This window comes from Ambystoma mexicanum, chromosome 4q (genome assembly GCF_040938575.1).
Source record: "Ambystoma mexicanum isolate Mex_15411 chromosome 4q, UKY_AmexF1_1, whole genome shotgun sequence".
In the NCBI taxonomy this organism is placed as follows: domain Eukaryota; kingdom Metazoa; phylum Chordata; class Amphibia; order Caudata; family Ambystomatidae; genus Ambystoma; species Ambystoma mexicanum.
In genome coordinates this window covers 115,104,141-115,127,811 of record NC_090928.1, presented here as the reverse complement: position 1 = coordinate 115,127,811, position 23,671 = coordinate 115,104,141, and the positions used below count along the sequence as shown (strand labels likewise).

The 23,671-nt window shown below is 43.9% G+C and overlaps 1 protein-coding gene across 4 annotated transcripts in view; it reads right to left on the bottom strand.

Annotated features, from left to right (window-relative positions):
* PHACTR2 (phosphatase and actin regulator 2) overlaps positions 1 to 23,671 on the bottom strand; it is a 951,421-nt gene that overhangs the window by 218,772 nt on the left and 708,978 nt on the right. For all 4 annotated transcript variants that reach the window (XM_069607614.1, XM_069607616.1, XM_069607613.1 and 1 more), the window contains one exon: positions 6,313 to 6,871. In XM_069607614.1, coding sequence (XP_069463715.1) covers positions 6,313 to 6,871 — 559 coding nt within the window. The remainder of the gene's footprint in view (positions 1 to 6,312; positions 6,872 to 23,671) is intronic.

Here is a 23,671-nt window from a genome sequence, read left to right as displayed (position 1 = left end):
GAAGAAAAGGATAGCAAAAGAGGTCTCTTGATTCATAGGAAAGCCAGAAGCAACAATGGGAAACAAAGGGGAGTGTGCCCTAACAACAAATGTTTCTTTATGTAAAATTGGATAGGCCTCTCAGGAGGAACAGTCTTGTGGTTCACCGATCCTCCTTGCTACATTTACTTCAAACCAAACCTGTTTTCCAAGCTACTGGTTTGTGGTCTCTAGTTGCCATGGGCTGAAGGAGCTTTTGAGACGACACAGAATTTCAATTCCATTTTAAAATTACAAACCAGGTGATGTTTTCTTAGATGGAAACAGAACTGAAACACTGCTTCAAATGACATATAAATCATAAGGAAAAAGTATTTCAAGAGTTTTAGTACTCAAAGCCACCAAATCTATTCTGCATGACAAGACTTCCTTCTACCGGGTTGGTTAAGAAACAAATTGCCATCCAAGTAAAACTGAAGGAACGGATCTCTTTCCAACGGTCCCAGTGACAGAATTGGATCACTTCCCTCTTATACTTCACTCTAGCAGAATCTGAGTTCACTGCTAGAATTAGCCTTTAGAAAAAGTCAGATGGCTGTCAGAAACCAAAGGGTGTCTTGCTTGCTAGTACACGGGGATCTCTCTCTCAGGAGGACAGGGCACACTCATCGCCTTTTGACCCAGTCCCTGGGGGTGGACCTGTGCGGGAAGATCACTTGGGTGAGGGATCTTCGGGGCAGCGGGTGAAACAGATGGTGAGTCACAGGATCCCCCCCCTTTTCCTGCACCCATACCCCATCCAATTTCACAGGATTCTCCAATGTTCCATCCCCCCTTTTCTGCACAAACACTGGGCCAAGGAAGAGGAGGATTGAGAGCGAAGAGGCTAACACTTGCATATTCCATCGCACATGTCCCGTTAATAAGGTCAGGCAAAGTCAGGCACTTGACCTTAATCACATACATCTGATACCCATTAGCTCCCCCCATATGGATGAAAGGAGGAACATGGAGAGACACTCTGAGCAAGGAGAGACACAAGAAGGAGCAGATCAACCAGGGTGAAGGCGAACCCACTGGAGCAGTATGACCGACCTACCGAGGACCAAGAGCGAGGGGTAGTGACACCCTGAACATTCCTGCAGGAGGTCGTTGCCTCCAGTTAACTAAAGGATATGCAGAAAAAGCCAATTCCCAGACAAGAAGAAGCCTGCGTTGTGTTTCAAGGACACCAGTGACCCTCCCGGGTGAACGGCAGAGTTGGGGATGTGAGGCCAAGCCTGTGGTAGCAACCTTGACTCGTGAATCAAAGCCACAGAGAACAGAAAATAATACACACAACCGGGGAGTTAGTGAAAGACATGAAAGGCTGTTTTGTGTCAAGGAAAGATTGAAACCGCAACAGTGTATCTCCGAATTGAAGGTTGCGCGCATGCTGATGAGACACAAAAGAAAGCAAACCTGTATTGAACTTTAAAGACAGCGGTAACTGAAGCGAGTGATGCAGAGTAGCAGAGTGTCTGGTGAAAGGAAACAGCCCACTTGAAAGTCTCTGTGAAATGTTTGATGTTTTATTATAAAGCGACAAAGTGAAGGAACTCTGAAATGCGCGATGGTCAAGATTAACCCAGACGAAAGACCAATGTCCCAAATACCATTGGCATGTTCACTACTCTGGGCCAAGGGCTGGGGACATAAAAAGGCAGTTTATACTGGGTGTGCAAAAATATTTCATTCAGTCTTCCAAGACAGGAATGAGTTAGCACACATTTTTTACGTTGATAGTGCATTGCCAATCTCCATGCAGTGATGCAAGGATAGGTCTCATCTTTAACAACTTGTATGGGATAAACTTGTTGAAGGTCCAGTATGCTTTGTACACTGATGCGCTTCTGTCTACCAATAAGAATCAGAAATGAGCTCTGCAGTGCCATAAGATGGTATAACATGTTTTCCATTCCCCCCCCCAAAATCTTTTAACTTCTGATTAAGAGAAACCAGTTTATATGGGAGTAGAGGAGCGAGAGAACGAAGTGAGGGGATAAAGAGTGCTGAGCAGCCACAGAAAGGTTCTATCAGCTGATGGCAATCAACCAATATGCTCAATAGCAATAGGAAATTCTGTCACATAGGTTGAATGTTCTTAATTTTCACGGTGGGTGGGCCGGCCAGAGGAGAAGATACACCGTGAAACTTTTAGTTGTTTTACACACACAACATTTATGGTGAAGTTGTGTCTGCTTATCCTACATGTGAAGACCAAAAAGCCTAGACTCTGTATATGCAGACTACAGAGGTGGGCCTGGAGGGGTCCCAGCCTGTGCCTTCTAAGAGATAATGACTGAAGGCTTTCAAATCTTGAGACCAGACTTTCCCTGCGTTACCTGCGGTGAATGATAACCTATGCCCAATCACAATGAGATAGCTCAGTGAGCCAATGCACCTACTACCAAGTTATGTGGTTTACCTCTAGATCACAGGTTTTAAACATGACAGTTAAACTCAGCATTTTGCTTGCATGGCGATGCAAAAACAAGCACCATTGACCTTAACAAATGGAATACCCTATTACGGAAGGCACCAAAGGAGCGTTTATTTATTCAACAAATGTCAGACTAGGACCTGGAGATAACAAAGGCTTCTAATTTTGCCCAATAAGAAACCATTGTTTTCTTCAAATACATGTGCTGAAGATTTCTGCTCATCTTAAATCATACTGACCTGATGTGCTCTTCTGTGAAAGTAAGATTGGTTGTACAGAAAGTGCAAAGTTCACATTTAAATAAAAAAGTGCACCCATCTAATTGACCCAGAAATCTCCTCTTATTACATTCAAATGGGGACCCAAAGAAATACAAATTACTTTGCAGAATGACATTACTACATTCATCAAATCTGACTTTTTTCTTATTCGCCAATGAAAACTAGCTTAATATGAGCCATGTGTAAATTAATATACAAAGCCCCAAAGTACATGGGCACTTTAACATATCTACTGCAGGTAGGCAATGGAAAAGCTCACTGGCAATCCCGATGGCTGGGATCAGCTGTCCACACTGCAATGCTGTCCCCTTAGATGGTATACAGGGGAACCCCAGGGCCTAAGCATAATGCCTAGCCAAGCGGGTTTGCTCTTATAAAGGAACACAGACTCTGGTCCATGGTTCACAACCATAAATTGCAGGGGGAAGACAATGGGTTGCACCGCCATGTTCACAGGGCTACACACACCTTGCGAGTAAACCTAAAGGACAGATCTATGGACCAAGCTTGCAGAGAAACTTGCACATCTTCTCGGCTCCAGCAGGTGAAGGCCCTCAGAGCACACCATAAGTTGGGAATACACACAGACGAAGGGGTCCAAAGGTGAGGTCGACTGGTGCTACGGAGATAGGTGATGCAGGAGAGCGAAGAGACAGCGCAGGGAAGACTGTATGCAAAAGAGAGAGAAAGAGAAAAAGAGAGCAGGAGAGAGAGAGAATCAGGGAAAGAAGTAGGAGAATAAACATCAGGACTGAACAAGGGGTGAAGAGGAGAAACTCCAGGTGAGAGAGAGGAAGAAGAGGTCACAATGGTGTGAGGAAAAGAGCGAGGAGAGGAACATCAAGTGAGAGGGAGAACGAGGAGAAATAGCATGGGAGAGTAGAAGAGGAGGAACACCTGCCAGCAGATTAGAGGGAAAGGTTGGAGAGGGGCAGAAGACAGAGGAAAGGCGAGGTCACAATAGACGGAGGAAGGAGAGAATAAGAAAGGGCAGCAAAGTAACCAGCAAAAGGAAAGTGGTAAATTGTTTAACTGGTGCAGGATGTTGCTCTAGACATGGCTGAGCAGACATGAGTGAGCTAGTAAGGTCCTCAGGGTGGCGAGGTGACATAAAACCTTACCTGGAGGCGGACAAACTAGAATCCTGTCTGGCAACTATTGCTATGGGTCCGACACCTGACCACCATCAGATAACTGTTAGGGAGAATTCTCTCTTTAGGCTGAATTTCCTAACCTAGTGAGTCCCCCAGCAGCTTTGCTGGATTTCTGGAGTTTGTTTTTTTCCTCCTGCCAAGAGTGAGACTCTTTTTCCCACTCTTGGACATGTTCATGGTGTTCCTTTGACTGTTAATGTGTTTTATGGGCTATGGGGTTCTTTACTCCACAGGGTCTCATGTGTTTTTATTATGTGTGTTACACAGCACCCTCCGTGCAGTAACACAGGGGTGTCATAGTGACCCCCCACCATAGACTCCATACCATGGGACTAACTACTGTCTCCCAGGGCATGTAAAGTCACCATTGGCTTTACTAGTCCCAAATTATTAACAGAAACCAGTACAAACCATTATATTGTGGACGTACTGGTCGGGGCAATTCGATTGCCCCGGGGTCTGTTAGTCGAGGGGGCACGTCTCCGTCCCCCCTGATCAAGTTTTGGCTGGTGGCAGTGGAAACTACTTTTTATATTCGATCGGCTCACCACTTAGCATGTTTGATTGACAGCTAGGCTGAGTGAATGGGGGTATGCTGCATAAAAGCAGGGCTTTGGGGACTGGAACTTCAGAAGTCGCCCCAGGCCCTGACAATCCGACGAGGGAGAAGCTGAGCCGACCTAACACGACGACACCACCGGTGGAGCCCTGCGGAACCGACTCACCACTTCCCGACGACAGAGAAGATCTCCCGGCTGGAGAGGCTTCTTCCCCTGACTGGTGAGCACAACCAGTTTTTTCTTCCTTCTTCGCACCTCAGACCGGTTTGTGGTCGAACTGCCTGTGCCAAGCACCCCGGCGGCCGGATAGCCACTCACCACTGAACCGCGAATGAACAGACCGCTCCTTGTACCTGAGAAACTCCGCGGCTGGTTTCTTCCCTGGCAGTGCAATGGACTCCTGTCTTCCTCCACGACGAGATCCTCTCTTCCCCCGGACGAAGCACTGACTTGCATCTGCTGCCAGGAACAACTGCCCCCGCTGGAGTCTTCTCACCACTTTAAGGTACCGTGTCCGCCAGGCCTCCCTTTCTAAAGATTGCTACAAGGTAATAATAACTCCTTAACCTTCTGGACTGGGCTGGCTGCCTTGACCCTCTAACTGGTCCCTTTCTTTGGTCCAACTCCTTTTTGAACCAATACAAGACTTTTGTGCACTGCAACCGTGTGACCTTGGACACATTTCGTTTTGATCCTCTGAAAGTGGATCCGGCCTATTGAACTCTAACTTCATGGTTTTACTTTGCCTTCCTCTCTTGTTATGTTCTTGTAAAAGTGTTGGGATCTGTTTCAACTTGTTCTCCGCTTTTCTCTCCCTTTTAAAAACGAACTATTAGAGTGCCATCTACGTTAAGCGCTCACTGCTGTCTGAAAATAAGTGGGGCTTTACTTAAGACTTGTCTAATATTCTTTTAAGGGAGTGTATATCTTTTAGTGACCGTGTTTTTGAATTGCTTACTATTGGTGCCTGTGTGTTTTTCTAGATGTGGTTCTTAAATAAATAATTATATCTCTTTTACACCAAGCCCTGGTCAGTGTTTACTTGTTCTATTGTGTTCTCTTGACCTATTGTGAATACTCTGTATACTGCCTAACTCTTCGTGAGGGAAGTCTGACTGCCCACCCACAGCTACCAAGTGAATCTGTGTGGCACAGACTGCGACCAAGTGGGTTTACTGCCAAACACCTGTAGTCTTAAATCTTTTGTAGTGGTCCCAGAGGGAACTGCACAGGTTTCTGCCTAACAATAACCTAAAGGTTCAAGAGTATTGGTGGCCAGTAGCCTCGGACCTCAACCAACCCAGAAAGACCTGGGCGAAGAAAGCACTATAAAATCCAAGGGACTTTGAGTGACTGCTTGCTGTACACAGGGGAACTACCATGAAAGATAGAGGATGGGCTCAGGACCAAGGTTCTCAAATAGTTAAAAAGTCTTGAAGAAATCTTATCACTTGTTCTTTCTCTCAACACTAACGACTGTTTCTATTAGCCATGCCTCAATTCGTTCTCTCTCTGGAAAATGCATGCAAGTCTTTACGTGCCTCAACCCAAAACCATTCTGACAAGAAAACTAAAAACCCTAAGAGAAATCAATCTGGTTTCTCGTCATTCATAGCAGTACCACACAAAAACCACACAATGTCCAACCATTCCTTCTCACTCTCCATCGCACCCTATAGATCCGACTATTCTTCAGTGGATGTCGGAATAGCAGACACCCCGCTGCGTGAGGAAAATACTGTGAACAGAGCAATACCATTTGCAATGACATTGTGGTGATGATTATATCCTGTACAATTGGAAACAAAAACTGCACTTTTCAGGAGGTTTTCTGTCAATAAACATTGGATTCTTACCATATTGTGATCTCTCCATTGACAGTCAAAAAATTCTCCTGGTGCAAATTAATTTTGTGGTTATCGGTTTCTGGTTCCGACTGTAGTAACTGACCACAATCCAAGGCAGGTGTCAGGAGAAATACTGGGCTGCTAGTCTGTTCATTGTCTTGTGCGTTTGACAAAGCACTGGCTTGATTGTCTTGAGAAGGAGGTGGGGCGATGGCAGCAGGTACAGGCTCTTCTGTGGGAGACAGAGGCTGCTCTGGGACTGTGGCTTCTGCTTCAGAATTCAAGGGAGGCTGCTCTAGGCTACTTTCTTCAGCATCTGTTGTTGGATTGTCTGTTGGCGCTTCCACTATAACTACAACAGGGGGTTTTGCCGTGTTCGTGGAAGCAGGTAAGTTGGAATCCTCTGCTGGAACCGATAATTGTTTTGTAGGTTTTTTATTTATCCTGGGGGTCCCAGAGGTGCCCGCTTTGGTGGCGGCCTGGTCCTTGGAAGCCTTTGGCCGAGATGAAGAGGGAGAGGATGAAGAGGTTTTGCCCGCTGGAGTTTTCTTGGCAATGGAAGAATTGGCTATTGGGCATAAACATATTAAAAATTATGGGAAAATTTGGACAGAAAATGCAACGTATTAGACATTTCTCATTGTGAATCACATCAGCAACAAAAAGAATGAACAAGTTCATAGATCATATTTTTTGATCTATTGCATTCAATATTTTCCTATGAGACAAATACATAAATCAATGAATAATCCAACCCTTACATTTCTTCTTTACAATATTGACCAATTTCAATATTAAGGCAATATTGACAAGAACAGGAAAACAGTCCAGGCATAAAAGAAACATACTAGACGCTAAAAACCTCAACTCTCCCCTCTCCTACCCTGCAACATATCAGCAATGGTGTCTAACTTAGAATCAAAATGTAGGCTGTGACAGAAGCTAGACATGTATTCTCTAGATGGCAACCATACGTGTGCTTCATTGGTACCGAAGAAAAGCACAGAACAATGGCACAGTAGATATATCACTTACATTGCGAGACAGGTGTCTCAAAGATTTTCCATGAGGATACTTTTTTAAACCTGAGAATTGAGTGTTCATTGAACAATCCTACTATACCCAACGCTTCCGCATTTTCCTATTAAATTCTCGGGTTAAGCAGATACTGGGCAGGGGTGGGAGGGTTGATTATGACTGGGAAGGTTTATTTTCTACAATGTATTCCAGATGAATCTTAACATTTTCACACCATTTTGTAACTTAAATGGACATGGAAATTGTACCAGAAATGGTGCCAACACCAAATCATAACTTGGCATCAGGGTATCCTCTCCAGGTTTGCATGCATATTTAAAATTATGTTGATGCTAACACTAATGTAGGGTACACTTCAGCAACTTGGCTATGACAAGACACCTATTTTCAGAGCTTGTATTTTCAAAATAGCATTGACCAAGCCGTTGGGCACATCCTATATCCCTAAATAAGCACAGACATTTCTTGTTTGGTACTTCGATATAAGGACTGGCATAATTTGTACACTTTTATTGGCACCTATGCATGATTTGTAAGCCGATGGCCATACATTCAACCGGTTATGCATTATCTCGTTTTGTACACATTCTGCTTGATACCAGATCAACACTGAGCATTCTGCTCATCGCAGACCACCTCACCAAGGATAATGAGAAGCACGGATGTGTGGCAGTGGGCAGTAGCAGATGGGATTGCCACCCTAGGGCTAGGCAAGCCACCAAACCTCTCTTGATTAACAGCGATGGCGGGGGCTGTTGAATATGGAAGAAGGCACTCGTGTCCAGCAGGAAGAATAGGGAAAAGACAGCAAGGAATTGTCTGCGCTAAGGAAGACTGCAGAAACATCGGCTGTGATAAGATGATCTCAACCCTTTTGATCGCTGGGTTTCAATTTAGAATGTGTACCTAATGACATATCAGCAACGTCTTGAACCCTTTCCAGCTTGATGAACATCTTGTGATGGTAGCAGCCTAAAATGCCTTTCTAGTACAGTGCAGGGTTACATTCGCATTTTGACATACACTGCTCCAGCTCTTGCTTACAAAAAGGAATGGCCAGACACATACTTGCAAAGTACTATTCAATTGTAAGTATATCTGGACCCATTGAATTTCTTTTTAGATGCTTACTTTTCCTGATTAAGGTTGCCCTAGCAGCTGATGCAGAACAAGGCTACAAGGCGGGTATGTTGTTCGATGAAGCATTAGGAAGGTTGGTAGAACCCAAGAACAAAAATAGCAATGAAAGGGGAAAACTGTTGGAAGAAATAATTATATAGTAAATGAAACATGTGCAGTAGAGCTGAACATTGGTGCAGTTTAGAATATCACTGCTATTGAGATGGGAGATTTTGTTGATGGCCTAAAATATTTTTCAATAGAGCCGGTGGAGGCAGAAGAAATGGGTGAACCTGTGAGAGAAGGTTTGAGATAAAATCTCACTGTTAGCATAAAAAAGATTATTCCCAAGAATTGCCTACAGTTCTCAGTGATCTGTTTGTTCTCATGGTAAGGAGGGGACTATCGGATAGCATGAAGACTGCTTTAATCACTTCAATGCAAAGGTAAACAAGGACATCTATGTAAGAACTACACGTCTATACCCTGGTTTAGAAAAACCAATTACCAACGCGATAGACCCATCCCAAGCAGATGTTATAGGTTACAGTTTGGCAGTAATGATGTGAAAAAATTATAGGCTTGATAAACATGAGCAGATACAAGGAAATCCTGATGGCCTCCATTAGGTGAGTGTCATATTTTTTAGATTTTGTATTACGACCAATTGTCTTTGCTGAAGGGTTTGTGTGTTTATTTAGCTCATTCTACGTTACTATTGGGGACACATTGCTAATCCATAGGCTGGAGTCTGAGTATTTTAAACCAGAGAAAGGAATTAAGAAGGGGTTACCCTTGTCACTATATCTTTTCTGGATAGCACTGGACCCACCGGCCCTTTCAATCCAGTAGAGGGTAAAGGGCATAAGATGTGAAGTTACTGTTTTACTTCACTGACATAATGTATTTGTATCCAGCCCTGAAAGGAAACATATGTCAGTGTTTCATCCATTACATAGATGCTCTTTGATTTCTGGGCACATGTAAGAGGATTCAATTCAACACTACAGCTAAGTCAATTCCTAGTCTGGGATACTGAATGGAAACCCTTATTGATATATCTTTACGTCCAGTTCATGAGTTCTGGATGACTACCCCTATATAACACCCCTCTCTTGGAATCCCCCTGACCCCACTGAGCCAAGAAGTAGTTCTGTTTTGCAAGTTTAAACGGTTTATTTGATAATTTAAACAATATCTATATATATCACACTTTATAATAAATTAATAATTGAATATCACACTTAATCTGAGCAGTAATCAATAATGGATAGTCCGGCACTAGCACACTTCTTTATAATCAATGATGAGTGGTTATAGGATGGATACGATAGCAACAATACTTTTATGGTTTCAAATGGATGCAATGTGGAATGAAATGCAGTACAGAAAATAACTTGATAGGATTTCAGCAAAAGACAATGTAATCACTTTCTTGGACAATTCACCCCCCCCCCCCCTTAATGCAATGTAAGGAGATGAATAGAATGGGACTCAGTTCTTAGGAATGCAATCAAATAGAGTTCAGTTCAATTCCCCCCCAGCAGCTTATACAACAGATAGGAGTTTTGAAACACAGACCCAAGTGCTTTGAATATGGTGACAATGCAGTGAGAAATATGCTGAAAATGCTTTTAATTCCCTTCAGGAGGTTCAGGGTGAGTGGTATCTAGTTAATATCAGTCCAGGCTCACTCTAGCAATGATTCAGGGATGGTTCTTGAGAGGCAAACGAATTTTTAGCAAGGAAAGAGATGACTGCTGATGGTTACACGTGGCTGGATTTTTATCCAAATCACAAATCGCGGTAAAATTCGCGAGTGCGAGAATCGTGATTACGGAGAAAACGGTTCCAGAGATACGGACGATTAAATAAAGGTAGTTTTTCGGATTTGAAATTTTAAAAGTTCAAAGCGACAGGTTACAGCTTGCAGCTAGAAAATGACAGGTGACAGCTTTGCAAATGACAGGTGACAGTTAGGAGGCAGTTCTGGTTAGATTAAAATAGTTTGGATTAGATTATTTTAACTAAGAGATTGGTTCTGCACAGTTCTGCTAGGTACTCACAATATATTTTTGAATTAGGCCTCCCCACGGATCTGGTCAGGTTTTGGACTGGACTCCGGTTCTGGTCTCGGCACTTCACAGTGGTCTGGGTCAGCTCTCTGGTTCTGCGAACAGCGGTCCGGGTCAGCTCTGCTCTGCTGGTCTAGCCTCTCTGGATTCTGGATACTGCTCTGCTTTCTAGGTTCTGCTACAGGTTCTGGAGATTGATGGATTTGAAGTCTGGATCTCTGGATGTGAAGTCGTCGATCAGCATGCTCCGCAGCAAATGGAATTGAATGTCCCTACCTGCCCCAGCAGTCTCTTTTTATGTGTTTTGAAAGTGGGTGGAGAGGCTAGCTTTCTAGGCCCAACCCCTTCAGGGTTCTGATAGGTTGGAGAATTCTTTGCGTTCTCACTGGAGAGCAGGATTGTGTGTCAGAATGATGTCATTTAATGGCTTGCAGAAAGGACACGCCCCTGTCAAATTACACACAATCTATATTTGACCTAAAGACATATTTCATAGATACACAGTGGTTTGAAATTACATGCACCCATCACATATCACATGAGGTATACCCTGTTCAAACTCTGCTCTTCCTGGGGGCTTGCATTCAGAAATGGCAACATTTGGTGCTTTTTAGTGGGTTTTGCAACATCGGATTTTTCTCCAGATTTATACACATGTACACGGCCTATCCATACATACTCCAGTAAACTCCCATGTCTCTAGCTTAAACACAGAGTCTGTAGTATACATAAATAGCAGGGTTTTGCCCCAGAACATCACACAAATTCCCAACGCGTCTGAAAACGTGCACAGAAAAATCACAAGAATTATGGTATCATTTAAATAATTTTGACAAGTCCGCATCATGAGTTATACATCTTTCTTAAAATCATATTCTGGCCAACAGGGGTGTGTCTTCCCAGGTCACATGGTGGAGAAACCAGTTTATCCAGTTTCTGCCAAGCTCAGAGACCCTGCCCCTCCCAGCTTCTGCCAAGAGGAAGCTATTTTACGGTCCCCCTAATAAACCATCTGCCTGGGCCCTGGAAGGCCCATTGTTCAAGAGGAAGCCATTTATGGCCTCCCCCCAATAAACCCTCTGCCTGGGCCCAGGACAGGCCTTTGTTCAACTCCCTGTAGCTGCTCCACCCCTAATCTAATCAGAGAGGTGACAACTCCTTTTGGCAAGGGGAAGAGTGGCTGAGCAGGTTTTAACTCCTGTGCGGGTAGATGTCAGGCAGAATTCAGTTCCTTAAACCAGGCCCCAGCTAATGTCACTTCTAGTTACCCAGTTTTCTGCATTCAAATAAACTAACAATTTTTACACATGCAGCTAGAATGCTGATTCTAAGTTCAAAACTATGACATTTTAACAGTTACAAACTATGTGACACTCAAAAGTAGGTCACTCAGTTAATTTAAACATTTCGATTTTGGTGGTTTTAATCCAGTTTCAGTTAGGATGCTGACATGCATAGCTCAGCCAGTTTTGTTATGAACATTGTTTTGGGCTCTTCATCTTCCCAGATTTAGTATGCACACATACTTCATTCTGCCAGATGTCCGCTGGTGTTCATGGAGATTTTTGGATGTGTTGCAATGTTTGAAAATAGGCATTTTGAGCTGGCATTCAGAGAAACAAAAGGTGATTTTAAAGTGTGGTTTTTCCTTTGGCACACATTTCACTCATGGCACCCCGGCCCATCCTGCTCGCACTGGTGGGTGGCAAGTTAGGCAACCATTTTAGTGTGCACAAACTGCGTGGTTCTCCTGGATTTTGGCGCACATGTGGGCTTTTTGGCCATCTTGGATTTTCTAAGCCCACAGCACCAAATGTTGCAGCATGATAGCTCAAACGTGGGTCAGGACCCCCAACACACAAGGTAGAATTGACAAAACAGAGGTGGTCCCTATTATGGCATAGAGTCGCAGAGTGATCTTTTCCCCATGGCAACTGAAGTGAGTTCTGCAATGGCATAAAAGTACTGGGGAGTAGTGTTCAGTACATTGATATGGCGTGACATGAGAAAACACAAAATGGAAGGTACGGTTTGATTTTTAGGGAGAAATTATTTCCCTAAAAATGTGTTTACAAAAGATTCCTTTATATGTTATGTTAACTTGCATTTGAATAGTGCCACCATCCATAGATTCATGGAGTTGAGGCCCTTTGGCATGTCAGAGAGGCAAAGGAGGAGTATGATGGAACATTCAGTAGTGGTATGGAGGAGCAAAGAAGGGTACATTGTTGGGCTAGTTTGAATGAGGGCGAGGCATAGATAAGATGCTCAGGAAGACATGAGAAAGAAAAGGTGGGGGGGCTCTGTGTACAAATGGACCAAATTTAACGTGGGACTCAACTGTATTCTTTGAGGCACATCGCCATAAGGAGGCAGCTGTGAACGGCACCAGCGGGTATCTCTGGAATTACTCAACTCATGGTTAGTCAAGGAATGTAGAAGCCATACTCAAGAAGACACAGGTGGCAAATCCATTCTACATCCTTTCCTACGCCCCCAACAATCATTTAGGAGGGGATACATGTCAGATAACTGAATTTTGTAAAATTGAAAAGTGAGCAAAAACAACCTTGCATTTTGGGGGTTTCCTTAATTATGTGATGGTTCCCAAAAAGACTTCTTTGCAAAACCCCAGGCTTTTGCTTCCCTACAAGGCGGTTAAGGGCGCAAAACCTGCCTTTGGCTCTGCAGTGGTCAGCCAGCCTTCCACAGTGTCATGGTGAGCAAAGGCATGTTGAAGCCATTCTCAAGAAAACAGTGACCAAATCCCTTGTACTCACTCCCCTACGCCCCCCAACAGCCACATTCTATAGTTGGGAAAGCTGGATGGAAATATGGGCACTCTTCACTGAAGGTGGTATTTCAACCATGGCTTCCCTGGGAGCAGAGGCCCCGGCGTGGTCTTCCAGGAGGCTCTGGAAATTCCTGCTAAGACCTTTATTGGACTAGTTACATTTAAACTATCACCAATACCTCGGATGAAAAAGAAGCTGAAATGATATGCAAATCCTTTATGGCATTCCTCAGTGCCTGGATAGAAGGGCATCATTTTGTTGGAGAATCCTCTTTCGAAACGAGATCAAGGTTTCTAATACCCAGTTTTGCAACTTATGATGCTTTTATGTTACAATCAGTTCTTCACTGCAAGGAGGCGTAGGATCTGAAGTTTGAGGTGCTGTTGATGGGAACTATCTACCATGCATCCTTGCCTGCTCTGCACAATTAACAAAAACGAACCACGAGATCAAGAATAGTCAATGACTGGCTGAAAAAAATTAAAAGATTTGTTTTATTTACAAACAATTTTTGACACTTCGACCGTTTATATGCAGCGAGTTTGGAAATGCTCTTTGGAGTCTGGAAGGGATGATTTATAACATGGACAATTTTCTACACAAGGTAAATCTACTATATTCGATAATATGAAACTTTCTTGGAAAATCTAGATAAATGCTGCAATGTACGAGGTTTGGGTTGGAACCCTGTATAACCGTGGTGCTGGGTTTGGCATTTGCCAGTTGGCATTCTCATACCCTGTATTCAGTCTCTAATAATAACGGACACTGTGGAAATAACAATCGAGAGGATCAGAAGAGGACCCAAACCCACGAGTATCAGAGGTGGCCGACACCTACGGATCTTCACCCTGACCAAAACCTTTGACTTTATGTTGGCCGGAGCGCTTTGATTTTGTGTTTTAGCATAGGGTTATCCCAGCCAGGGAGGCTATCAGAACTCTCTAGGTTATAAGCTATGGTTTGCCACATCCACTAAAACCATAGCGTTTTAGTATAGAGTCCCCCCCCCCAGAAGATGAGAGATTTTTTCAAGCTTGGGGAAAATCTAATTTTTCCAGCAACCAGAGTAGATTCCTGTGGTGCATAGAGCCTGCCCCTAATTCCTATAGGCGTTTGATGCACTCGTCTTTTGTGCATACTTAAACTAAACAGGGATCACTACGCAATGAAATAGCTCTCCTCGGTCCTCATTTCTTAACACCCTCCCAATACTAGGAAACAGGGATCACAAAGTTTTGATAAGGAGCTATGGGCACTCCCTTGGTATAGGCAAAACCCAGTAAAGAGCAACCTATGGGCAACGAACACACAGTTCTGCAACTCAAACATCCACAGGCAATGCAAACTAGATGTATTTGTCCATTATGTATGTCGCATTAAGATTTATTCACTTCAAGATGTCCCTGGATACTCAATTATACACATTGTTAATGTCACACATGTATGCTTGTGTGGTACAGTTCGCCTGGAGAGTAAAAAAAGCGCCTGGTATCTTATTACTATAAGCCAACTAAACTCTTTTAGGATACAAACAGGAGCTAAACAGTGCCAAGCTATTTCAAACCTTGACGAAGTTGCCAGTGCTGCTGCTTAAGTTATATTCTGTAGCTTCTGGTCTCCTGATGGGCAGACTGCTGGGTTTAAGCAGACAGTTGGAGGGACTTTGGTGGTCACCAGATTAAAAATATTTGATAAACTGTCACAAGCTCCTAGCCAGCCTTATGATAAATATGGTAACAGAATCTCTTGGTATTGAAAATCTAAAATGAACATTGCCAAGGTAGAACGAATTGTGAAGAACTAGCTGCCAATTGCCAGATCGCTGGCGACTGCACTGATCATCAAGGCACTCTACCAGCAAGCCTGGATATGCAGCCTGATTCTCTCAAATACTGATTGATGGTTTGTCCCAATAAGTACGAATTAGGGAGACGTTGCATGTACAACCAACATTGACCCAAAATTAAAAATAGCACTGAAGGCAATGGTGTGAAAGCATGGGCAAATGAGGTGCCATGAATGTATATTTAACCTGCCTGCAAACGACTACACTGTTAAATGTGAAGTTAAGCGCTTAAAACAAATGAAGGTTTGTTGGCTAAACCATTTATTACAAGGGATTCATCTGGAAATAGTCTTTTGCGGTATGGTTTCCTGTAAACGTATGTCCATTTTACAAAGATTTGTACTTCTTTCTGGGATCTCTGGAAAAGGCACTGTGTACTTGAGTAACGATTGTTTGGATCATCACTGCATGTGAATGGCACAGCCAAGGGATCACCCAACAACTCAAGACTCTTCAAATAGCTGACCACCAGGCTTATTTTACAACACAAATAGGTCCAGGGATCGTTTTGTGCTTAGTAAATTAATGAGCTATTTTCAAAGAAATCAAAAGGAAGTAATTCCAGCTTGCTTAACTTTTGATTTACATCGGAGCCAAATGAGGACCGCGCACATATGTCAGGATTCTTTCTCGCTGGCTGCACAAGATCCTGGCTTCTAAGGACGAGAACTCGCGCATTACACGTCTAGCAACAGTACGGTTCCCGGCACGCAGTAGTGTCATACACTGCGTAGGTGGGACTCATATCGAGGGCATCCTTATATGAACTCTATGCAATTAAGACATCACTGCTCTGGAATAGAGAGACTCTTATTTCTTTGCTCTTTTTTCTGTGGCTTCACTCAAGAAGAGTGGTGCTCTTCAATTCTGAAGTTTAATAATGAATCGAATCAAGATGGAACGCATTGACCATCTTTACACACAGAGGAAGAATCACGCTAAGAAAGGACATATGGAATAACATCAAGATATTCATTTATTGTCTGTTTAAAACTGTGTGTTCTTAATAAATTATAACCATCTCTGCCCTGTCCTGAGGAAGATGACTGTCAAGCCTTCTCTCTCTTTCTTGATAAAGAGATAGGCGTCTTAGACAACTTTTGCAGGTCGTCGAAACTACCTACTTTTAGATACCAGTGTAGCACATGAGATTGATGGTAGCTGCACCAGGTACTGGTCGTTGACTGTTTAGGTCAGAATGGAGACAAGTAGTGCATTGTTTTTTTATTACTGCTGCACTTTTAGCTTGTCGGGTCATATTAAATACTATTTGTAATTGGGGACAATATTAGAACTTCACAGGGGATATTACTTTCCGTCTATACCCCTGGTGTGTTTTGCCTGCCTTTTTCCGCTTTTTTCCTTTTTCTCTTTTGCATATTTTTGTTTTGGAATATTTTTTCATTACTTTTGACATTGGATTTGGTTTTGTACATTATGGCTGTGAATTGTATTCGCATTATGCACTTTATGTCCACCCTACATTATAGGATGTTCATTAGATAAATATGCACTTTAATTGTAGATATCTAACATTGACTTTTTTTTTAATGCTGTTCAGCACTATGTATAATGTAATTAGACATGTGTATAATAAAGATTGATTGATTTTATACTATCCTTGACCTGGCCTATCCCCTCATTGAGCTCCTATACTGAGAGCAATTTACCCCGCTTGATTTTTTCAGTGGTGTAGTTCACGTGACCCCTCTCCTCCTTTGTTATTTATTTCTTCTGTGGGCCATCAGTCTATGGCATAAGTCTCAATTGCTAGAGCCACAGTCGGCACTAAGCTTGATTACTGTAATGCCTTATTCCTGGGCACCTCTGCTAAAAATCTTAACAAGCTGCAAGTTACACAAATCCACGCTCTCCAAGCAGCATTGAGTATTCCAAAAAGGGATCACATCTCCCAGGCAAGGAAAGACGATCACTGGCTGCCGGCCAAAGAACGTGTTCTCTTCAAAACCATGGCCATTACACACAAATGCCTTTCACTTAACGCCAACGCCCCCCTAACTATCAGAAAGGATCACCCTCATCTCTTCATCCATACCCAGGAGATCTCACCTCACTAACCAAATCTATCTCCCCTCCTTCAAAAGGTCCAAAGCAGGAGGCTGCAGTTTGCAACACTTCGCACCTAAAAACTGGAATGCCCTCCCCGCTGCACTCAGAAATGAAAAGTCCTACACTGTCCTCCGCAAAATGATGAAAACCAAATTGTTAAACTAATTGGTGCACTTCGCTGCAACATGCTACACTCTGTCAAGCCAGTTATGATGTTCCCTTGTAACCAATTGAACATGCATCTTGTCATTGTTTGCACTGTTGCCATTCTTAAGTATGTCTGTACCAAGCAAGTATTCTGTAACAGCGCCACGATGCCCCAGTGCCGCTGCCAGCTATATACATTTAAATAAATAAATAATTCCCCTGAACTCTGCATCTGGGCAGTCAAATCGAAAGTCGCTCACATTAAGTGGCTTTTAAAATGTCCCCTGCACTTCTTTCTTACCTCGGTTGACGCTTTCCTCTATTGTCTTCTTGAAAAGGATGCTGAATTTCTAGGGGACCAATCTAAAACCTGCCAAGCTCGCTTCAGGCTCTTTTCTCTTTTATTCTTTTCACTTCGGGTTTGGAAACATTTTAAAATTCACTTGTGACATGCCCCGGAGTACCAAATCCCTGGGGCACAAGTGGGAGAACACATAGGTACAGTGTAGCTGTGGTTGGTGCAGGCTCCCACTGATTTCCCAGTGAGTGGTCTGCACCTGGAAGAGTAAGTGCAGCACCTGGGCCTCCTCGACCAGCCACCCTATCCTTTCCCTCAGGATCCCAGGCTCCAACCCCTTCATCCAGTTCCTGATGGTCTTTGCGCCCTCCCTCTCCAGCTGGCCAGACCCCTTCTGCTAAAGAGGCGACAGAGGCTGTCAAGAACATGCCTCAAGAACTTAAATGATATTGGCTGCCCAAGCTCCAGGGCACAGTGAGGGAGGAAAATGACAAACCCTCTGCCTAATTACTACTTGTCCACTGCTGCAACATTTCAAAGAGCAGTTCAGGGGACTGAGCAAGCCTCATCCGTCAATGGCTGCAAGAGTTTCTTTCACCATGGAAGTGGTGTGCAGCAAGACAGACTGAGCATTAATGAGGTATGGGCTGAGAGTGGGAATAAGTAACAACGTCGGTGAAAGTTAATTTGCGTCTGGCTCAGTGAATAGTTGAGTAGGAGAAGGTGGTTTCTCATGGCTTCCTGGTCAATCAGTCTGGAAAGTGCATTCATACAAGACCTGTGGACTATGGAGCCTGCTTAACGGATTGATCACGTCTGCAGATAGCTTAGGCCTGGACATCAGGACTGCACCACCCTGGGAGAGGACTTACCTCACGACGATAACCCAAAAAGGCAGATAATGCCAGCAATATTCCTAAACCAAATGACCAGTCATCAGAAAGGTTGGTGAGGAAAACCTAGGATCATTTATTTTTCAAAGTCGCATCTTTAAGCTGTGTGATGGGGCTTGGGTGATGATATGGGATGGGTGCCATCACCCGTTCCATGATGAAGGGCCAAAGAGTTCAAAAGGGACCAGGCACATTAGCCTATCACCAGCCTGGGCAGAAACACTCCCTTGCCACAACCCAAGGGTAGAGGAAATGTGTTGCTTGGGGGGGGAGGAAAGCCCAGGGAGGGGAAAAGCCTCTGACCAGGATTTGACCAGTGGGACACAATTGAGGAAAGCCATCCCTGAAGTAAACCAACACCACCCTTTTCCAATGATCGGTCCCTTAAAATCTATGATCACAGTCATGAAAAAGATTCACTGTGCCTCTTCAAGAATTACCCAGAACCATTAGGGATTGGTTCCACCCGTCTGACTCTTTCCCTTCGTTCCATTTAAAAAAAAAAAATGTTTTAATTGTAATATAGTCTATTCAACTTTACACAGTTAAAAATCCAAAGGAAGTAAAACATTTTTTGTTTTGTTGCCAGATAGTTACTTTCTTGGATTAGGATCCAAAATCACGTTTTTCATGATATGTGAATAACTTTCACGAGCTCTCCATAATAAAGAAAGATAAAAGCATGATTGTTACCCATCATAAATTCCTGCCATAAAAGCTTCTCAGAAAGGATACCCATCAAGCCGATGGATTGCACCGCACCCAACTTGTGTAGGGAGGTGCATGCGCACAGCAAATGTCTCTGATTTTCCAAGACCTCCTCCCCACAAAGTAAGAAATTTCACAGGGGTGCCAGACAGTCTGCACCAAATACTTTCCATGTCTCAGATTGCCACCACATTGAATTTTACTTTTAGGCAGTCCCAGAATAAGCGGTTGCCCAAGAATTGATCAATATATGCGAGTTGATTCTGGTCAAGTAGGATGTGAGACACATTCTGCGGCAATGTTTTTTGTGCTCAGATTAACCAACACTTGTTTGTGGTCACATGTAGCCAAGATCTCTTTCATTGCCTTCTTGTATGTTAAAAAAGGTTTATTAATCAAATTTGCTGGTGCCAGAAGAAGCCATTTGTTGGCCAAGGGGCAAAGTTTATCTACATTGCTCGAAGCCATCGGTGTAGATCTAGACCAAAAAGCTTCAGCTATTCACCATGAGAGGGTAACAGGTGGAGCGTTTGTCAATTTTGAAAAGGTAGTTAAACAGACTAAGATAATTCGACTTTGAATGGAGATGACTTTATACTCCAGCAGGACTAACTCTATGGGTGTACATTGGGTCAAACGTAACAAGGCTATCAGCAAGCGTTGCTCTAGTTTAGCTCACTCTTCCAGACTGGAGAATGACCAGACTTCGGCTCCATACAATAGCAGGGACAGTATGGTCTGAAAGAGATTAATCATGGACTCCAGTGAAAATCCTCTTCCTCTGTGCGAGAAGGAACGGATGCCTCCCATGGACGCATTGGCCTTCACGCTGATATAATCAAGATGCGTCTTGCAGGTCAGTTTAGAGTTCAGCTGCATTCCCAGGTATTAGTTGGAACCAACCACCTCCAACTCTTTTCCGTTGAGTTCCCATGCTCGAGATTTTCTTCTCTTCCTCCCTGTATTGAATACCATGACTTCATTTTGAAATATTTATTACCAGGGAGTTCTCAATGGCATAAGACGACAATTTAGCCAATGTGGCTTGCAGGCCACCCGGTGTTAAGTCTAAAATTGACAGATCGTCGGCATATCCAAGCCATTGGTCCGGTAAATTGCCCAGCTTTGGCGGTATGGCGATCCTGTTAGCCAAAGCCTCTCCCAAGTCAACCAAGTAGAGGTTGATGAGAAAAGGGTCCAGCATACATCCTTGTTTAAGGCCCCTATTGGTCTTGATACAAGCTGAGGTACCTCCCTGTTGATCCTGCCTGATTCTGACCCATGTGTCAGAGTAGAGCGACGTGATCATTCTAAGTAGGCCCTGTGGGATGTTATACTTCACCAATTTGTGCCAGAGCCTTGTGAGGTCAACCATGTTGAATGCAGCACTAAAATCAATAAATGCCACATAGTCCGGGAGCTCTCTGCTTCTTGTTTGCTCGATAGTTGTAGAAATGGCTTATACATTGGTGGCTTTGTTGGAGTTCTTGCGAAAGCCAGTTTGATTGAGTGGAATGATTTGAGATTTTTCAGCCCAGTCCTCCAAATCTTTCAGCAACACTCGGGCAAAGATCTTAGCATATGCGACGAGCATGGCGAGCAAGCGATAGTTGTGCGGATCCACTAGACTACCTTTCTTCAAAATGGGCACAAGTATGCTATCCCGCCATGACTTGGGAATGAACTAAGTGGACTCGATAGATTTAAACAAGCAATGCAAAGCATGGGCCCAAAGCCCAGGGTCTGCCTTCAGTAAAGAGCTGCAGGTGCTGTCCGGGTCAGATGCCCTTGAAGACTTATTTGATCCAATTATTCCCTGGATATCATAGGTGCCTAGGGCATAGCACCAAGCTCGCTCAGGTGCTTGCCAGCAGATATTGCTCTCAGAGGAACAGCGGAGAGCCTGAAGGATATGCTGTGTCCAGCCATGCTCAGAGACTCTATTCGATACTGCTGGTTTATCTTTACCATTTATTAATCACCAGAAGGTTTTTGAATCCTTGGAAAGGGAGGCCAACACTAGCTCTTGCCACTGAAGACAAGTCTTTGTATATTTGTATAGTCTTAGCCATTTATGGTATTGAAGTTTAACGGCCTTCACCCTCATGGTGGCAACTGTGAATCACCACCCTGGCTCCCTTCTTTACTTGGTATTTGTTCCGTAGATTTGTCAATTATATTAGCCAGCTGCAGGGCAGACGGAGAGGGTGTCAACTGGCACTTCCGGAAGAGACTTAGTAATCATAGGGCTTTATTGTATATAGGTTTCTGCCTGTGTGTAGAATTTGGTTGGCAGGCATCAACATTACTCTCCTTACCCATCTCCTCGTGGCCGGTCAGGGCAAGGGGAGCCAGTGTGTGTTGCACCTCAGGATGCAGAGTCGAATTAGTTGGAGGGATATCACATGGGTGAAATGCAGGCATAGGAAGACTCATCGTATTGCTTAATTGCATGGGCCTCATCATAAGGTCTACAGCAGAGAAATGTATACCAGAGCCCCCAGCAGGCTTTGCAATTGTCTTAGGGATGTTACTGTGGCTTACGGCAGACTCGCTCATCACCTCCACCTCGGGCGCAAAAGTCACTGCGCAGTTAGAAAGGCTCCTTATCGAGTTGGACGTTTTAACCACTACTTCAGAACAGTCAGTATTGGTCACTGATGTTACTTGCGGGTGCTATAACATTTGTCAACTCAGCCGCAGCCAACTTTTTTCTTTTTAGGCTTGTTTTTCAGCTAGGTCTGAATACATGACAGCCTACTTAATAGTCTTCTTTTTCTTCCTCATATACCAGTTATTAGCTTCTGGCCCTGGCAGAATTTCTTCTGTGGCAGGCTTAGGTTGAGTTAAGACTTTAGTGATCGTGTGGACATCTCTCTCAAGGTTTCAAGAATAGTATTGCTTTTTTTAATGCTTTCAAGAGTTCATTGACAGTGTAAGCAATTCTGTCCACCTTTTCCTCCTCCAGCATATCTAATTGGGCAGCAGTGCATTCCATTTTTTCCAAGAGTAAGGTCAACATAGATTCCAAAATGGTAAACATGTTGTCTGAGGGGTTACTGTCTTTGAATTCTAAAGACTAATGGCTTCCCTCCACGGCCACGGGACTAGCTTCTAACGTTATGTTGGATCTTAGTAAGTCGGGAATTGAAGGAGTAGATGAACGTTTAATTGAAAAGTACAGCCTAGTGACGCTGTTGACACTGTCCTCTAGTGCGGAGGTATTCAACATTGGGAGGTCGACATCAGTTTATATCCGAGTCCCTGGGAAGGCATTCTTTCTGGTCAGCGTGCCCGGAGCTAGTCGATAACTGCATCCCTGGCCCTTTGACAATAGGAAGGCTCTCGAGTGTCGCATTCTACACAGATGAAATCGGCATAATGAGTTCCTGGACAATATTTTCAATAGTCTTTGATCGTCTTTACAGGAAAGTAATCGGTCATCTTCAGGGCCGATTTCTTTGCAGCCAGTGTGTCGGCTAAATTAAGAGTCTGTTGAGGGCAGCCCCGAATGGGTGGCATTATGGTCCTGGGTGGTTGATTTGAAGCAGCAGGGGTGGGGTTCCCACCATGTGATTCGTTAAAGGCTGCGCTATATGCTCAGAGTCCAATATCCATGTGTTGGTCACAAGGGATTTACAGGCTTCCCCTTCCGTTACAGTAAGGTTTTGCGCTTGATTGGAGCGTAGCTACCTCTTCCGCAGTGCCAGGCGTTTGGCTGTGACGGCCGTAATGGCAGTCAGAGTTCGGCACTTTGGCATGCTGTGTGTGAGTCAATAGTTAGCTTAAAATTGGCTACAAGTAGGGCAGAGATGATCAAATAGAGCAAAGATGGTCAACGTCCCCTTTATTGGTGGTGCTTCAGTACAAGATGAGCCATCTAGGTATTAAGGCCCTTACCATGCACTCACATTCAGTAGACGGCAGTGCGGCCCATAGGACCTGATGGTCACCAGGCAGAGTGATCGGCAGTAATTTCACGTTCTCCAGCCATGCTCCGGCCCGGCACCCAGACACCAAGACACTCTGTTGCACTCCGCCTTGGCTCTGCTGGTGTTGGTGATTTTTGTGGACTCTGCCTCCTTCAGAAAAATAGGGGGTGTAGAAAGACTGCACTAGTTCAGGAGATACCAAGACACTCCGTCGCACTCTGCCTTTGTCCCATTACCTACTATTCCAAAAGGTAAAACAATGCTGTAAACCTTTGCCTCCCCAAAACACCATTCCACGTCAATATCCTTTGGAATTACAGTGCACCTCGGGCACAGTGTCCCAAAATGAAAATGAAGTGGTACACATGCCTGGTTATGGCTTTGCCAGATCCCACTGGGCCCGGGGAGCATCTGGTGTGAACCTTGGTATACTGGCAATTGACT